The 16,971-nt window shown below is 35.0% G+C and overlaps 1 protein-coding gene across 1 annotated transcript; it reads right to left on the reverse strand.

Moving 5' to 3' along the window:
• Positions 1 to 1,242: 1,242 nt before the first annotated feature.
• si:ch211-225b11.1 (uncharacterized protein LOC561694 homolog) lies at positions 1,243 to 15,291 on the reverse strand. The gene is made up of 13 exons (XM_044111013.1): positions 15,102 to 15,291; positions 14,145 to 14,279; positions 10,349 to 10,559; positions 9,990 to 10,122; positions 8,926 to 9,060; positions 8,407 to 8,510; positions 7,477 to 7,601; positions 6,499 to 6,611; positions 5,458 to 5,598; positions 5,249 to 5,348; positions 4,889 to 4,989; positions 4,651 to 4,818; positions 1,243 to 4,439 (listed from the first exon to the last, which is right to left on the reverse strand). Exons 1-13 carry the CDS (start codon positions 15,289 to 15,291, stop codon positions 4,296 to 4,298), a joined length of 1,800 nt encoding a protein of 599 aa, XP_043966948.1. The 3' UTR covers positions 1,243 to 4,295.
• Positions 15,292 to 16,971: the final 1,680 nt, after the last annotated feature.

Below are 16,971 nucleotides of genomic sequence, written 5' to 3' on the forward strand. Positions count from 1 at the left end.
TGAATACTTTGCAGGATTTATTCATTTGCATTTGAAAGACTGGGAGAATGATCTTAAGTAAACATAAACGCTTACTCAGCCATACCGAACATCTAATTCTCATAGAAATGATAATAAAGGATGCATTTTACACTCACGGTGTGTTTCTCTAGAGCCTGTGTTTATTATTGTTCTACTCTGTAGTGCAACGCTGCTGAGGCTTTGTCTAAAGTGTTTTTCTATGCTTTTTAGGTTACTTTATTGGACTTGTGAGTCATACTTCATAGATGCTTATCAGATGAACCAGTCCTGTCAGAGTTATGCAGTTAAATGCAAATCAAAGGAACCACAAAAGAGTGCAAATCTGTAATGAGGGCCACAAAGGTGGAGAGGAAAAGATTTCAATTCAGGTCTGCAGTTGCAAAGAAAAGGAGTGAAGAGGAAGACAGCAAACAAAGATGATCAAAAAGTCGTCCGCAAATCACAGTGGACTCTGATTTTTGTTATTAAGACTTCATACTGAAATTTTCACACGCAAAAAGATGACCTCATTCATTAGCACACAGTTTATAAATAAATAAAACTGATTCTAAGTGCTTAAAATAGAAGGCATCTAGATTTCTTTTTTTTTTTTTCTTGTAGATACTTTATTCTCTTAAGTGTTAGATTGTGGACTTTTTGGAGCTGGGTAAGTTTTTTTGGTGAGAGGTAAAATGTCATCAAGAAACAAGAGAAGAAATCTGGTTTTCTTCTGTTTAGTGCATGTCGTTGTCATGTCCTAGATAAGTGACACCAAGTAAATGAAACAGAGCAGCTCCTGAACTCAGAAAACCCTAGTAAATGTTTTTTAATTGTATTAATATAACAACCATCCACATATCATTAAAGACAATAAATTGGAGGCAAACAACAAAATTGAACTTCGTTTTGCCCCTCAGACAGTGAGCAGCAAAAACATCCCGAAATCCTGAAACTTCCACATCCATGGCTTGCAGCTGATGAGGTTTGCTGATTTTGGCACAAAAAAAACCTTTCATCTGTTCTGGTATACAATTAATTAGACTCATCTGTCTAAAAAATTACGATATTCCCAAATTCATAGGTCAAAACAAAGTTTTCCCTAAATTCACCAGGCTTCTGATGCGGAGTTGAAATGATATCAAAAGGAAATGTGCTCACGAAGATCATCTAATGAAGTCATTTAGTGTTCATAAAACATTTCTATTTCATAGCCACTTTTCTGCTTTTTATTCCAGTGCAGATGGACGACCACAGCAGCTGGAGGATGTTGTGTGAACCACCACAAGAGTTACTTCTGCACTGAAGAAAAAGACCCAAGCTCGATTGCTAATTTCACCCTCTGGCTTGCAGAGATAAATAGCTTCATACCACTCAACATGAAATAGATAGCAGCCTATCTCCTCTTTCATTGGCCATCCGGGATCACAACCAACTTCCTCTCCTAGTGTGGTCATTAATTTACTTCCCCTTGGGCTCCACTGTCTATAGCTATTGATCACACAGGCCTCCCAGTGCTAATTTAATGCCTGTGATACGTTCTGTCATGGAGAAAGCAGGAAGGGAATATTGATTAACGTACAGTTCTGCTGAGGGCACTACAACAGCACTTTATGACAAGGGAGTAATTAACTCAACTCTGATCTCCTGTGGTTGGAGTGTTTTTTTTTTTTTCTGCAGTTCACTATGTTAACTATACAAAGTGACCACAATTTCACAATCAACATTATCAACGTTTGTGCTGATGACAAGTCAGCATGATTAAGCTTGCCCTGTACATACTTTAACCCTGCATATATTCCAGCAGCAGTTTCTCATCTGTTAATGCATTTTATTTTCCTTTTAAATAATTTTGCAGTCGTTATGTCATTCTATACCCAGAGCAGCAAAGCCGACGATAAGGAACATAAATTAGAATAATAAAGATTTCTACTGCTGTTGAACTGAAGTGAAGTGTTTAATAAGATATGGTAGCTATCCTTTACAGATGTAATGGTTGGTTTGAAGCATGAGAGCAGAGATGAACCATCACTGTGAAGACTAAAATACAGCCGGTGAAACCGATTTTAATGGTTTTACTGTTAAAGTATGGACGCCGTTGGAGTAAAAACCATCACCCTGATTTAATTTTTGTTGCTATGCTTCCACCTAGTGGCAATAAGGAAGATGACACTAACATGATGAGGTAATAGGTTCATAAGATACTTTGGACCAAGAGGACCAAAAAAAAACTTTATTGAAGACTTGGAATACTTTTATTTTTGTTGGTTTGTGATACTGTTTTTTTAGTAGAAGACAATACACATAATGGCGTCTCAGGTTTAGCTTTTTCAGTTTACTTTATTGAGCTCTAAATGGTGACTGTGAAATAAAAATGAAGTAATCTAATAAGAATAGTCTGACTTGTACCATGCAAGTTTTAGTAGACATTAATTAAAATATTTATATTTGTGTTCTTTTGAATCTTGCTTTTTAGCTATAGCTGCTTATACGTATTACATCCTCCAAGAACTGCTGATCTGCAGTTTCCTCCCAAGAACGAGTAAAATAATGAAGCTGTTTAAGATGCAATACACAACTAATTGAATACTACGCCCTTATGCCTGTCGGGAAGCAACGGATGTTACATCAAATATAAAAAAAACAGTGAAAGACGTGAGGAGAAAGAAATTTACGAGGCAGACACATCTATCTTTTAAAAACTTTATTTAAGGGACGTGCTGTGGTGACGTAGGGGACAGCGCGACCCACGTTCTTCGGCCTTGAGTTCTCGACGCGGCCGTCGCGGGTTCGATTCCGGGACCCGTCGACATTGAACGTATGTCTTACCCCCTGTACTGTCAGCCTACTTTCAAATAAGGCACACTAGAGCCCACAAAAATAAGTATAAAATCTAGATCATTTGTATTTTTTATTACTGAATATCAGAAGAGGTGTAAATGAGACGAATGTTCACTTCTCACTTGAATAATGATATGCATTTCTCAAAGAATATGTTCACTACTTTTTGATCCAGACATCTCCAGCAGGACAAATGTTTTTCTTTATTAGTCAGCAACAGAAATAGCCAAGAAGGTAAGTCAGAACCTCTTAGACAATTTTAAATTACATTACCATTCCTGCCGTTTATATTTATTTCCTAGGTTAAAAAATTACAGCTTCATTGTTGACCGAAGTTTTTCCATTCATTGAGTTTTGACATTTCCCCTTACAGAGTAAGTAGTAAATCATTCATATTTTCTCTAAGACTGTTAAACAATCACAAAACTTGAGTTATAATAAATTACATTTCAACAATAGGAAAACCAGTCGCGTTCCTAGCTATCGCTTAATATGTTTAGACGTTAATAAACATGTTCAGTAACTTCAACAGTTAGGTCAAAACATTAATTCAAATGAATAACAGATTTGATCACATAAACTTTAGAAAGACATGCATTCTCTTTCTAACTTTACACTTTTTGAAAGAAGGATAAAGTTTAAACTAAACATTGTAAGAGAAGAGTAATGCAACTCTGAACAAAATATAATGTCGATAAAAATCAGCTCTCTGTTAGATATCAGACAAAATCTTCCCCAGCAGGTTAATCATCAATCTGGACTGATTGATTGAGTGAGTGAGCGTCTTGGCATCTATGTTGCTTTGTGTTTTTGTGTTTGATTTGATGTGGAGCACTTTGGAATGCATTGCTAGTGAAATGTGCTATACAAATAAAATTTGACTGATTGATTGATTGATAGAAAGTATTTAATCACAGAACAGACTGAGGTCAGATTAAAGTTAAGTTTCACTCAAAAAGGGTCCATGTGAGCATTTGTTTCTCCCCTTATTGTGGGTAGAAAGCCACAAATTCTGAATTTAACTTGTGTTATTAAAAGATTTGATTCTTTAATTTATTCTTTTGGTTTGTTACCGACTTGCCACATTTGATCTGAATGTGTCATTACTGAAGCAGCTGTTGTGTTTCAGATTTACAAAAACATAAATTGTCAATTCCACAGATTCATTATGCAGCACAAAGCCCACCAAGCACAATAGTCAAAACACCCTGAGAATATCATCCCTGCATTTACAAAGCATACAGAATAAGTTGTGTTTTTTACATAACAGTAAGATTCTAAAAACAAATCGCTGTTATTTATCCTTCAGATGATGGATAAAACCAAAGGTTTTTACAGAAAAAAATAAAAACCTTCAAAGTTTACAGTTTGTTTAAAGTTATATCTTTCATAAAAACATGACCTTGCAAAAACAGACAAAGACTAACACATCTAAGCATCCCATAGGACTAATCATTTCACACACAAAGTTGGTTTTCACTCTCTGGATACACAGATGATCTTAACAGTTTTTCCAACACTGGTTTGTCTGCTTCCTGCTTCTTTGGATGAGGATCCATGGCATCCAGGTCTAATGTGGGAGCCACAGCTGTTTTGATTCTCTGAGGGTTAAAGAAGAAGAAAAAGAAACTATCTTTTAGAGAACTACCTCGGACAAAGAGTCAGGTGTAAAATAAAGCAATACTTGTATAACTTCTCAGAGTTAATCACACATGAACTAGATTTTACCAAATGATCTCCCACTAATAAGTCAACAACAGCCTAAATCTAACAAGAACATTAAAAGGCTCAAAATATATTTTATTTGCTCACCTGAAGAAGTGATCCTTTGCTGTTGTAAATCTCATGAACAGCACAAAGTGGGATCCACACTATAGAGACCAGTGAGACGACCCACCCCACTACCTCAGCCCACAGTGGGTACATGTACTCTCCATAGCGAAGAGGCTTGTATTGAACAATGCTGGATACCAGGATGCACTGTGTGGAAAACAAAGCCAGTCCTGAAGGCTGAATTTCATAAGGAGTTGTAGGCAAAAACAGGACTTACCAGTATCAATAGGGGACAGAAGAGCAGCCAGCAGAGGTGGAAGAAGAGGCTCGGAGACTCGCCTCGCATCCTCTTGACCATCAGGGAGAGACGAGAGACTCCTGGCAGAAAGAAACTAAGAGTTGAGGCATAGGAACACAGACATCCAGCTGTTAAACTACATATCAGGTAATAAGTATGTGAGTCTGAATGAGAAAAACATGCAAAATGAAAATAAGAGTAAATGTGACAGAAGAAAAGTGCTTTAAATATCCTCTAACCTCGAGCATGAAATCTGGCTGCCATGAAAATAAAAACTTTGCACTAACGTAACAAGATAGCATTTTGTTGTAAAAGGATGAACTAGATGTAAAACTTTACCAAAGATCCAGCATACAGCCACTACTTCAAAGAAAGCCAGGAATATGAGGGAACCCACAGCAGTGTAGTGGTCCATCAGCTGGAACACGTAAATGCCTCCCTAGAAAAAAGGACAGTAAAGCTTAATTAGCAAGTGTTGTCAGCATTCATTCCTCATTATCAGATGTATCTTCTTAGCAAAATATAAAGAAAGGGTATGACTTTTTCACCTGAGTTACATGAGGGATTCCCAAAAGAAGTCCCACAAAACACACAACCAGAACAAGAAGCTCCTCTCTCTTCAGGTACCTAGAAACTTTGACTCCGAACTCGTCCTTCAAGAACGTCACGACCACCTCCACATTACCAAACTGCAGAAAACACTCGTTACTCACTCTGAGCATGTAACACAACGTTATTACATTTGTGACATGGATGTCCTCAGAAAATATGGGCTATTTGTGCTACAACTCAATGAAAATAGTGCCAGAGGTGCAAAATTTAATTGATGAAAGATCAATGATAATCTGATCAAATAGTGCAAAAAAAAAAAAGTTTATTTTCTAATTCTTTAGAGGGATCAAAACTCAGATTGTCTACCATTTTCAGACCATACAAATATCAACCAATACCAGTGTTTTCTGCCAACTTTTAGGATGCTGCTGTTTTACAGTTAAAATGGTTAGTTTCTGAAGTACTTTCATAACTATGGTAGCATGAAACAGAAGTCTGCAAAAAGTAAAATATTTTCAATCCAATTATGCATCCATGACTAAGTTAGTGCGTGAAGATTATCTTGAAACAACCTGAAGAGCGTTTTTATAGCCTGTTTATTTTTCCTTTACTTACCCATTCGCTTCTATGTTAAAGAACAAAATAAAGGTAATAATGGGCAGGACACTGAACCAAACATTACTTTTGAGCCTCTGACTTTGTGCAGGGAAAAGTGCAGGATTTCTAGGCAGCTCATTAAAATACTGTGAATGAATGTTTATAGAGTGTTACTTGTTATGTAAAGCATCATAAATGATCAACAAAAGTGAAAAGTACTACTAAATAAATTCACCCTAGTTACCATTTGTGTGTGCCATGAGTAGAATTATACAACAGAAATTAGATACACATGTGTGAATGCTTTCCAAATTATTTTAAATAGACAAAATAAAACTACTGACAACTCTAAAGGTTATAGTTAAAAAAGGCCATAAAAGAAAAAAAGTAACATTTTTATGGCTTATGATTTTAAAGGGTAAAGAGGTGCAGATGTTTACTTGACTGTCGAGTCCAAGACAGAGCAGCATGATGAAGAACAGTGGAGTCCAGAACTGATAGCCAGGCATGGTGGAGAGAACTTCAGGATACACAACAAACACCAAACCAGGACCTGAGCCAGTTAAAGTTTTTATGAACTTTAGACAGAGAAAAATGAACACAAAGCCTTCTATTAGCTGAACCACCTTGTCATTTTGTATATTAACTTCTTGTCAAAAAGTAGAGGGAAAAGAGCACTTTGCAATGAACTTAATATTCTCTCATATTTTGTCATAACAAACACAAACTTTAATGTTTCTTATGTAATGTAGCAACAAAAACAATTTCTTATTTATTCAGTAAAAGAAAAAAGATAAGATTGCTGGTATTCATCTACTTTAAAACAGTGCTTGAGCCTTAAATGCATTTACAGCTGCAAGTCTTGTGTGATCCGTCACTACAAAAACTGCATATTTGGAGAATGAAATAGTTGCCCACTCTTAACAAATTGGCTCAACCTCTTACTGACTAGATGGGAAGCATCTGCAAAACATTTATCAAGTCTTTCCACAGATTCTTAATTGGAGTTAGATCTGAACCTAACTTGAAAACAAGCACAACCCATCTCCAACACAATTTTTTATTGCACCTGAACTAGCTGAAAACACCAACAACCCCTCAAATTTTATATAACTCCCAAAAGAAAGTATTAATTAATAACTGTTTGTACTGAGTATTACTGAGAAAGGGTAAAGTTAAAATGAAAAATCTCTTTATGTAAAAGTATAATTTTAGGTTAAAAAGGTACTGGTCTTCTCCACTTTTTAAAGTTTGTGTCATTTGAAACAAATGTTAACAACAAATATTCCAAGTGAAATGAGAAACATCTTGTCTTTACAGAATGTTTAGCAAAACAAAACCATTCACTCTAAAGTCCTATTTAGTATTTTCCAAAAAGTTAGTGCACTACAGGGTGATCTTCTTGACTCGGTTCTTACCATCTGTAGCTATGTTGTCCACTGGTAGATTGTGTTTAAAAGACATGTAGCCAATAGCTGAGAAGATTACAAGGCCAGCCAGGATACTGGTGAAGGAATTGACTAATGATACTATTAACACATCCCTGCAAAACAACAAATTAAACTTTACAGACCACTGAAAGAATCTTAAACATGATATGATTGTCACAACTGATTCTCAATACAACTGTTTTAATACATGCTGTGTGCTGGTAAAGGATGTTATTGTTTTGCCAACTATGAACTCAGAAAATCTGACTTCCAATAACAAAGAAAACATCCTATAAAACATTTATGGATAAAAAACACGTAATATTGAAAAGTAGCTACTCTGTGGTGTCTGCACCATTCAGTAACCCAGTAAATCTGAGCTCTTACCTAAAGTTTAAGCTTAGAGCAAGTGATTAGAAACTAGTACAGAGACTGTTTATCTGCTCCAAAATGTGAGCAAAATCTTCTGGTCGCAGTACTTTGGTTCTGTTTATTTGCGAAATCATTTATTTTTGTTTTGTTTTTAGTTCCAATTTATTTAAGTTTTTTTTACACTTAAAGAACTGAAGTATAAAAAAACTTTGTTTTTTTTATACTTAAGTCTTTATGTATAAAAAACATAAAGATGCAAGTCTAAAAAACATTTAATATTTTTTCTCAGGCTAATTATTTTCCAACATTGATCAAAGGTCCTAATTAATTTAATGTAATTAGTGTTTAGCATTTATGCTATAGTCTATAGATAAATAACAGTATATTATTTTACACTATTCCCTAACTATCCCAGTGTTTAGTCATTATGAGGACAAATTCGCTCTTTTTGCTAGAGAAAACCACTGAACATGTAGGTGGTACATTATGCATAAAACAAAGCTTTTATTTGTTAAATACAGTGAAAACAAACTAATCACATTTTACCTTGTGATGTTGTTGTTGAACTTGTTGTAGCTAGCCATTGAAATCATGCAGCCAAATGCTATTCCCAGTGAGTTAAACACCTGGGCAGCTGCATTGACCCAAACCTGCAACAGACAAAAGAAAACAAAGACCAGTTTTATATGTTTTTATTTGATTTTGCTTTACTTTCCTTTGTTTTCTTTCTTTGTGTTCATGGAGTCATATTTCAAAACAAGAAGACAGAGATTAAACAACAATTACTGCTCTTAATGGAGCCACTGCAAGCCAAATCTGCTCAAAATGTTTAATTTTACCAAAAAAAACTACAAAAAAAAGAGGAATTTTGAAAAATTTGGCTTTAGATTGCAACCAATTAAAGGTATGTATTGTTTACCTTTTTTACTTTTGACTTTCTGACATTTGCTAAATTTTGAACAGAATTAGTCTCATAAGAAATCACTCAAAAAGAAATGGCTGATTTATACACAAAATATGGTTATAAACCCAAACAATCTCTGTTAGTTGCTTCATTGCTCTCACCTTGATTTCAAACAGTTTGCTCCAAACAGGTGTTATAAAATAAAGGATGCCCTCCTTGGCTCCTGGCAGCTGGATATTATTGATAAGCAGGGCGAACAAGATAAAGTATGGAAAGACAGCAGTGAAATACACCACCTATGTGGCACAAAAAAGAAAAAAACAACATTGTTGAGCATGGAAGCCTCCATGTTGAGAAGGTTAAACTTGTGGATACCGGCTTTGTAAGTAATTTTACAGTCAGAAAAAAAACATTATTCTTTTAACAAGTTAGGTCAGAAAGTATTTATCAACAAATACCATGACACAGCTACGGTAATCAGAATTATTAAGCCTATTAAATTGTCAGGGAGCATCAAGATGAACACAAGAATGAGAGATGCAACATTAATCCCCATCATTATTATACACAGCTGTAAGAATAAACTTTCCCCATTAGAGATTTCTTCTGTTTAATTTTTTTTGTCCAGTCATCATTTGTTTTTGTTAAATCGTGAATTAATTGTGACAGATGACAATTTTAAAATAGGATTTTTTTCCCCCCAACTACATGCAGGGTTGAGTTCTGGAAGACCTGCCTGCAGCCAATTTCCAGCTTCAGGCCCTTAAATGAACGAACCATGAATGGATCCTCAGGCAATTCGATGCACACTACCAAGTCCACCTCTTAGTGGCTCATAAATAATAAGAAAAATAAGTTTGGGAACTCAAAGTATTGACTTAAATATAATTGAGATGTTCAGTATAGCCGAAGAAATAATTTTGAGACAGTTCTCATTAAAGCCTGAAAGAAATTGTTGCCAGAAGTGTCACAGATAGTTATGATGTTACGTAGACAATTAAGGGAAAGTTAGTTTGGATAGTTTTTCCATTAATAAATGAAAGTATAACTTTAAAACTGCTTACTGTATTTAAGCAGATCATCATTGCCTAATATTTAATGTGATTTATGACTTGACGCATTAAAGAGTGACGTAAACTAACAGAAGAAATCTGTAAGAAGGAAAGTAAAATTTTACAGAACTATCCATGTATATATCGGGTGGAAAAACAATAATGATTCAAACCTTGCCTGTGGATTTGACTCCTTTAAATATGCATAAATAAATGATGATCCATGAGAAAAGAAGACAGCCAAATACTTCCCACTGTAGGCCACCAGCTTCTTCAATCCCACTGGTTTTCTCTAAAAGTTTGTGACTGGGGGGGAAGAGAAAGGATATTAATATTTCTATATCTAGGTCTCTTCATTTTCCTTCCAGAGCAACAACAAAAGATGAGGTTGATCTTTCACATAAAGAATGCGACATGTTTATATTTATAGGTGGCACAAGAGTGAATTATTTAAAACTTAAAATTACATAATTTGAGTAAGTGCTTGTAAATTAAATGTAATTGAAGCAGGGAAAAACTGTAGGCTTCTCACTCAAAGAACTGCTGGCTTGAAGACTGCAGATGGGTGGAATTGCCAGGAAAACCACTGGAACAGTTTCCAACGACATTCCAAGTGTTGTTGCAAGACGACCAGGGGAGAGTTTCTCTGAATGAGTTGAAGAAGTAGAAAAAGGCCCAGCCCATGAGCACATTGTAGAATGTGCAGAAGACAAAGGAGATTACAACTGTGGCCAGACCTACACCTGTGGAGTGACATTTGGAGGAATAGATGGCAAAGTAAGGCATGATTCAGCAGAAGTCGTGCAATATGTGCTGAAGAGGTTACACACTTCACTAGAAGCATTACTTATTACTGTAGTCCAAAGAAAAACTTATTTTCTGGTGGTTGTTGAATTTAACAGCAAGACGGGATCAAAGTTCTGCAAAAGCTGTAAATTATTTAATATAGAAGCCATTGTTGTTCCAAACTGAGCAGTGATCCGGCAGAAAAATGTCCCTCACCAACAAAATGTGTCTAAACTTAACATCCATGGGAAAAATTAGGACGCCCCATTATGTCAATGTCAAATCTTATTTTTTATTTTTGGAAAAGAACGTAAATAAACTAATAATTCTACAAAAAAAAAAAAAAAAAAAAAAAAAAAAAAAAAAAGTTAGGACAGCCAACCTTTGCACAGCTGGACTCACTCCATTTTGGTAAAAAAAAATGTATTAAGATGTTGCATAAATCTATCAACTATTCTCTAACACTGTTCTGAAGAAAGCTTATCCCAGTTATTGTTCAGCACTCATCTTTAAACATTTGGCTCCACATTTTCCTCATTCATCTTTTAATCCACTGTATTCATGGTGGATTTATGACTCTACACAGGCATGCAATTTTACATTAAGTGTAGCAAGAGCCTACAGTAGGTCCTGTGATGACATTTAGTTTATTTTTAGACTTTTTTTAGCATCTTGGATGAATGAATTTGGCTCGTTGGCCAAACCTAGGCAGGATGGCAGTGGTTTGAATATCCTCCGCTTGTAAACGGAGGATATTTATAAATGTTTTTTCTTTAAATTCCTTACCAGACCCACAAGCTGGTATGTATTGCTAAACCTTCATGCTGCTCTTTCAACCACAATATGGTGTTATTTCCCACTTAACACATGGGAGCACAGCAAACAAAAGTGTCTGGTTGAAACAAAGCAAAGGTATCTTACAGTGATGAGTACCAATGCTGTACTGATGTAATAGCCTATACATGTATCTGATTTCAGCCATCTTCACTTGGGAAAACTACGGGGTGCCCTAATTTGTCCCTCACCAGAAGCAGCTTTTTAATTTACTACATTTTACCGGAAAGTCCAAAAAGTATTTCCTTTAGTTTCTGTATGGCTCAATACTTGATTTTTTAAAAATTGCTAAAATGTATATTGATGTTACATATACATGTTTCAAGAAATTTAATGAAAGACAAAGTCAGTTTTTAGTGGTTTCAGTCATATTGCTTATTTGTTCCTTTGACTTGTTCATATCACTGTGGTGGGCTACAGTCTTAATAATACACTTCATCCAGGCCCGGGATGCTGTTTAAAGGTACAGTATTACAGGAATCAATCACAGAATAGCTATTATATTAGTTAGTCAGCTGCTATGGTTTAATGGTTCTCTTAAGAGACAGTGTGTGCAGAAAGATTTTTCTAGATTTTGCTAAATATTAGAGGTGTGCCGATCGATCAGCCACCGATCACAATCGCCAATTTGTATGATCGGTGATCGCTGATCACGGTCTCTTGTTGTCGATCACCAAAACCGATCACATTTATCTCACTTCTCAGCCTGATTGTGCTGCTCCTTCATACTGCGCAACCACGCTGCATCAAATCTGTGAACGTGATGAAAAAATGAGTCTTCTGATCTCTTGATAGGAATAATGACGAGCACTGATTTGCACTGGATTTTATCAGGGTGTCAACTTTAAAGGTCATGTAATAAACACTACATGATTTAAGGTTTTTAATTGTAAAATTTTTATTATTTATCAATGCACATCACTCATTATCCACAGCTATATGTTGGGCTAACACATTAAAATACCAATAAATACAGTAAAACTTATAATAGCAGAGTGAGAAAATGGAGGATGGAATGTTTGCTAAGTATAGTAATTCATTATCTTGAGCTGTGTTTAACACAGTAGGATGAAAATGAGTGGCACAGTTAAATCATTGACAAGATCATATAGAAAACAAGCTACCTGCTTTTGGCCCTTGTGTAGCACAGAGCAATAACCAGGAAGAAATGAGCGATAAATCAAGTGAAGGACCCAAACGTTTTGACCGGGTAGATTATCTCTGTTTTTAAAGAGATAAGAAAACTTTGGAGAAAAATCTCATGTTAAACAAGACAGATAGTCAGTGTGGGATTGTTGATGGTTGGGCTCTTGTTTGAGCTAGATAGTAATCTATGTGCTGGTTTGATTCAAGGTTATGGATCATAAATAAGGCATGTGTGATTATTTATGTTCAGCAACAAATTGTATTAGAAGTCTAGAAAATATTTCAAATTAAAAAGGAATTCATCTAAAAAAAAAATGCTAGTTTTTTCCTTTAAATTTGGATTTATGATCCACACATTGATCTTAGCAATTAGTGTAAAGCTTCATAATGAGCTGACTTTTTTCAAATTCACCATTAAAAATATTCAAGCTAACAAGTTCTCATCCATCAACAATAAGAAGTTGTCAAGGTGGAAAAAAAAGATATTTACAAGCTTAATAACTGTTAAATACAATTCTTTGTGTAAAACATAAATAAATAGATCATTTATAGCTCTACATAGGATTTTATTTTCATATAGCTATGATAATTTTCCATTGACGTCAGTGAACATAAAGACACAACCTACCGTACATATAGCAATTTATCTCTCAATATTTATTTAGCCTTTTCACAGAAAGAAATAGAGTTTGATGGATGAATGAAATCCATTCATTGCACATGCATAGAAAAACTTGAAACTAAGTTCACCTGTCATAAACTGATTTATGACCAAACTGAATACCCTCTTATATTAAAAAGATGATTTAAACAAGGTGGAGGTGCAGATCATTAATGGAGTAAAAGTGTGAGATGTATTTGTCTTCTGGCACAACCACGTCCTATATGTGAGTTTTTGTTTTTTGTCAGTTTGAACAAGCATAACGTTGCCACTAACATGGCTTTGGAAAAAACATGATCTACTCTACTTTTTTGTGTGATCCATTGCCACTTGTTTGTTTTCCTCATTCATCAGTGACTTCACTCTGAGTAAAGTGCACGTACAAACAATCTTGCTTTACATTTTCTTTGAATGTGCGTTGGGTGACTCATTGCTCACCAAATTTACTTCAACAGTGACTCAAATCTTGCCTCCTTTTCAATGTTCACTGGCCCTGGAAATGTTAACTTTTTCTATAATTTTTAGCAGATTATTCAGCCCATAACCTCAACTCAAATTCCTGATCAAGAACATTGGGATGAATTTGAGCCTGTTTCTGTGGGAAAAAATCTATATAATACAAATGTTTCAGCTTTTGAATAGAATTACTTTTTTCCACTTATTCTAACTTATTGTGTTGCAATAAAACATTAAATAGGGTTAACATTTTGAGCACAAATTTGAATGTAAACCAAGAAGATGTTTATCAAATTTCTAAATTAATCAAACCTACCAAGTATTTATATGCTTTTTACATGCAAAGCCCAAGTTTTCTTCATTTTCATGTGCGAATGCAGAGAATCCAATCAGAGGTTTATCTTCACCAAAACAAGCAGCCTCTGTCAGTGAGAGAGACACTTACCTTTAAAGAGGGGGCAGATCTTGGCGAATGCATGCACTGACCCTAAACGAGAATACTGGCCAACAGTAAACTCCATGAAGAGCAGAGGAATGCCACAAAGGAAAACCATGACGAGGTACGGGATAATGAAGGCGCCTGAAGCAAAAGGTTGCAAATATTAATATTGTGATCTTCCTAAAATAATGGCCTAGGTCTTTTTTTTTTTCTTTTTTTTTGCCAAAAGTGATTTTTGAAAAGAAAAAAAGAAAAAGAAAAAAAGGAGTAAAAATCCCCACCGTTTTTTGGCAAAGAAAACTGTTTTAGATTTTAGTGCTATTCATGTTTGTCACTTGTCTTTGGTTTTTTCATTCATGTTATTTAATCACTTTATATTTTTCATTATACAATACACATATACATATAAAGTATCATCAATGTTTTTTCAAATTCACCATTAAAAATATTCCAGTTAACAAGCTACATTTCCAAAGTTTATCATTCTCGACAATTGATCCATTTATCTCACTTTGAATTGATCATTGTTTTATAAGTAGTAATTCTATTTGTCAGTTTAGTTTATTTAATAATTTTTTTATATTTCTTTGCCTGTCTTGGTTAAATGGTGGTTAAAAACCCAAAAAAATTCTAGAGAAATTTATTGGAGCCATTCCTGGACAAACAGCAAACTTAAAATTTGATCAGGAACTGGTTATGAGAGAAGAAGTAAAAAGATAACTCAAATAGGTTATTCTTACTACAAAGATTCAAAGCAACAACATGGAGCATTCAGCAATTTTTGTGTTTTCCTTCCAGCAATGTAATAAAGCTTAAAAATAAACCTTTATTTTCTAGCTGACAACTAGTTTCAACTTGTCTTTGCTTGTTTTGCATTTGCCCGAGCAAAAAGTTAACCCAGAAACTTGTTTATTATTGCCATAATTACTGATTACAGCAGTACATGCCATATGGCAGTCTCACCTCCACCGCTGCTGTAACACAGATAAGGAAACCTCCAAACGTTTCCCAGTCCCACTGCGTATCCCACAGTGGCCAGGATGAAGTCCAGCTGCCCACTCCACGTTGGTCTCTGAGCTCCTGTATCCACAGGACAGTCGGTGCTGCCTTTGGCATCTGACAGTGGCTTTGAGTTTTCCTCTGCGAACTCCATTTCAGCTGGTAGAAATGAGGTAAAATCTAATGTGTTTTGGGATCATAAATAAATTTTGCTTTCCAATAAACCTGTAGAGCTACAATATTTGATGAAATTCAGTTTATTTAAGATCATGTACACCCAAAGAATCTCTTAAGATCACAGAAGCAGAAAGCAAATTACCTTCCTGAATTTAGTGTTTTATCTAAACAGAGCTGTTTGAAAGGCAGGGGGACAGAAAATATCGGAGCAAATGGGACAAACCATGTCAACCCCACCTCCAGATGTTTCCCCATTCACTCAGCCCACTCTTATGTAACCTAACGGTCTTCACTAGTCTGTGAATCTGTATGCAACGAGAGGTGCGTAAGGCACGCCTTTTTTTTAAAAAAACAGAGAGAGAGAGCCTCAGCCCATGCTACAGTACTACATGACCCAACCAGGTGTTACATAGGTTCTGTAACCTTTAGACTATGTGACTCTGGAGGCGATGTAAAGAAACTAAAATACATATGATCATGCATTTTGATGAGAATGCCATCATATTAATACTAAATAATAACAGCCCCTCCTCATTAAATTGACTCTTTCACTTAATGCCCATTACACACAGACTGAATTGATCATCCCGGAATTTACACAAACAGCATTTACAACCAGGTGAAAAGTAAAGTTAAGTTACATTAATGTACATAGTGAGGTAAATGAGTATAAGACAATGAATACATGTGTGTCACATTTTTACTGCTCTTTGCAGTTCTAATTTATTTATAGCATTGTGCATGCAAAGTGCAAACTTATTTACAACAAATAAGCTGTGAATAAAATTGAGCTTAACTATAAACAATATAATCAGAGAAAAACTCAGGTCCACCTCACAACTGTTCAATATTTTCAGTAAAGAATCATAAGGAAATGAATAACATTTGCTTCACCGATTTTGACAACTAGTTAAACATTTTTGTCTATTGAGTAAAGCAATTGAATGAGGAGTTTTAGTTTTAAAGGGAATGATTTAATGCTCATAACATAGTCTACTTTAATTTGACCACCAGGTTTTGTTTAAGTGAATTTTCGTCCTGAATATGGCTATAGAAATTGAAATTAAAAACTGTTTCTTCAGCATTTCACACAGGGTGATGTTTTTTTAATTTCTCCCTTAACAATTTAAGTCCTTATTCAAAAACTATTTTTGCTCATGTATTTATATTACCCTATATATTTTTTTTTCTATAAAAAATGGAAAAACAGTAGAAATATTTAGGGGTGCACATATTTTTCCCAGCTCTGCATTCATGCAAAAATTCAGTTGCTGAGATTCCATAACATTAAAGGGCTTATGCAAATATCTATCTGGTAAAAACAACCACACAAATACACTCAGACCTTCTGTCACTCTTGAATACCTAGTTAAGATAATATGTGAGATGAAACAGTAGAATCCAAAGGAAGTCTACATGTTCTTCTAAGAAGCTGATGACCGTAGTACTGCTGATAAAGTCATGATTGTCAGAGATGAGGTGCAGACAATCGCTTGAATGATGCACTAAAGTGTTTTAACAAAAAAATTTACATGTATAGTACATGAACAGGACTTGATGCATGGACAAAATGACAGCGAAAGAACAAAAGTCAGGATTTAGCAATGAACAGCAAGAAATCAGGAACTTAAATGCTGAGTCAGGGATGTAAAGTGAC

The sequence above is a fragment of the Gambusia affinis genome, linkage group LG03 (assembly GCF_019740435.1).
Source record: "Gambusia affinis linkage group LG03, SWU_Gaff_1.0, whole genome shotgun sequence".
Taxonomy (NCBI): Eukaryota; Metazoa; Chordata; class Actinopteri; order Cyprinodontiformes; family Poeciliidae; genus Gambusia; species Gambusia affinis.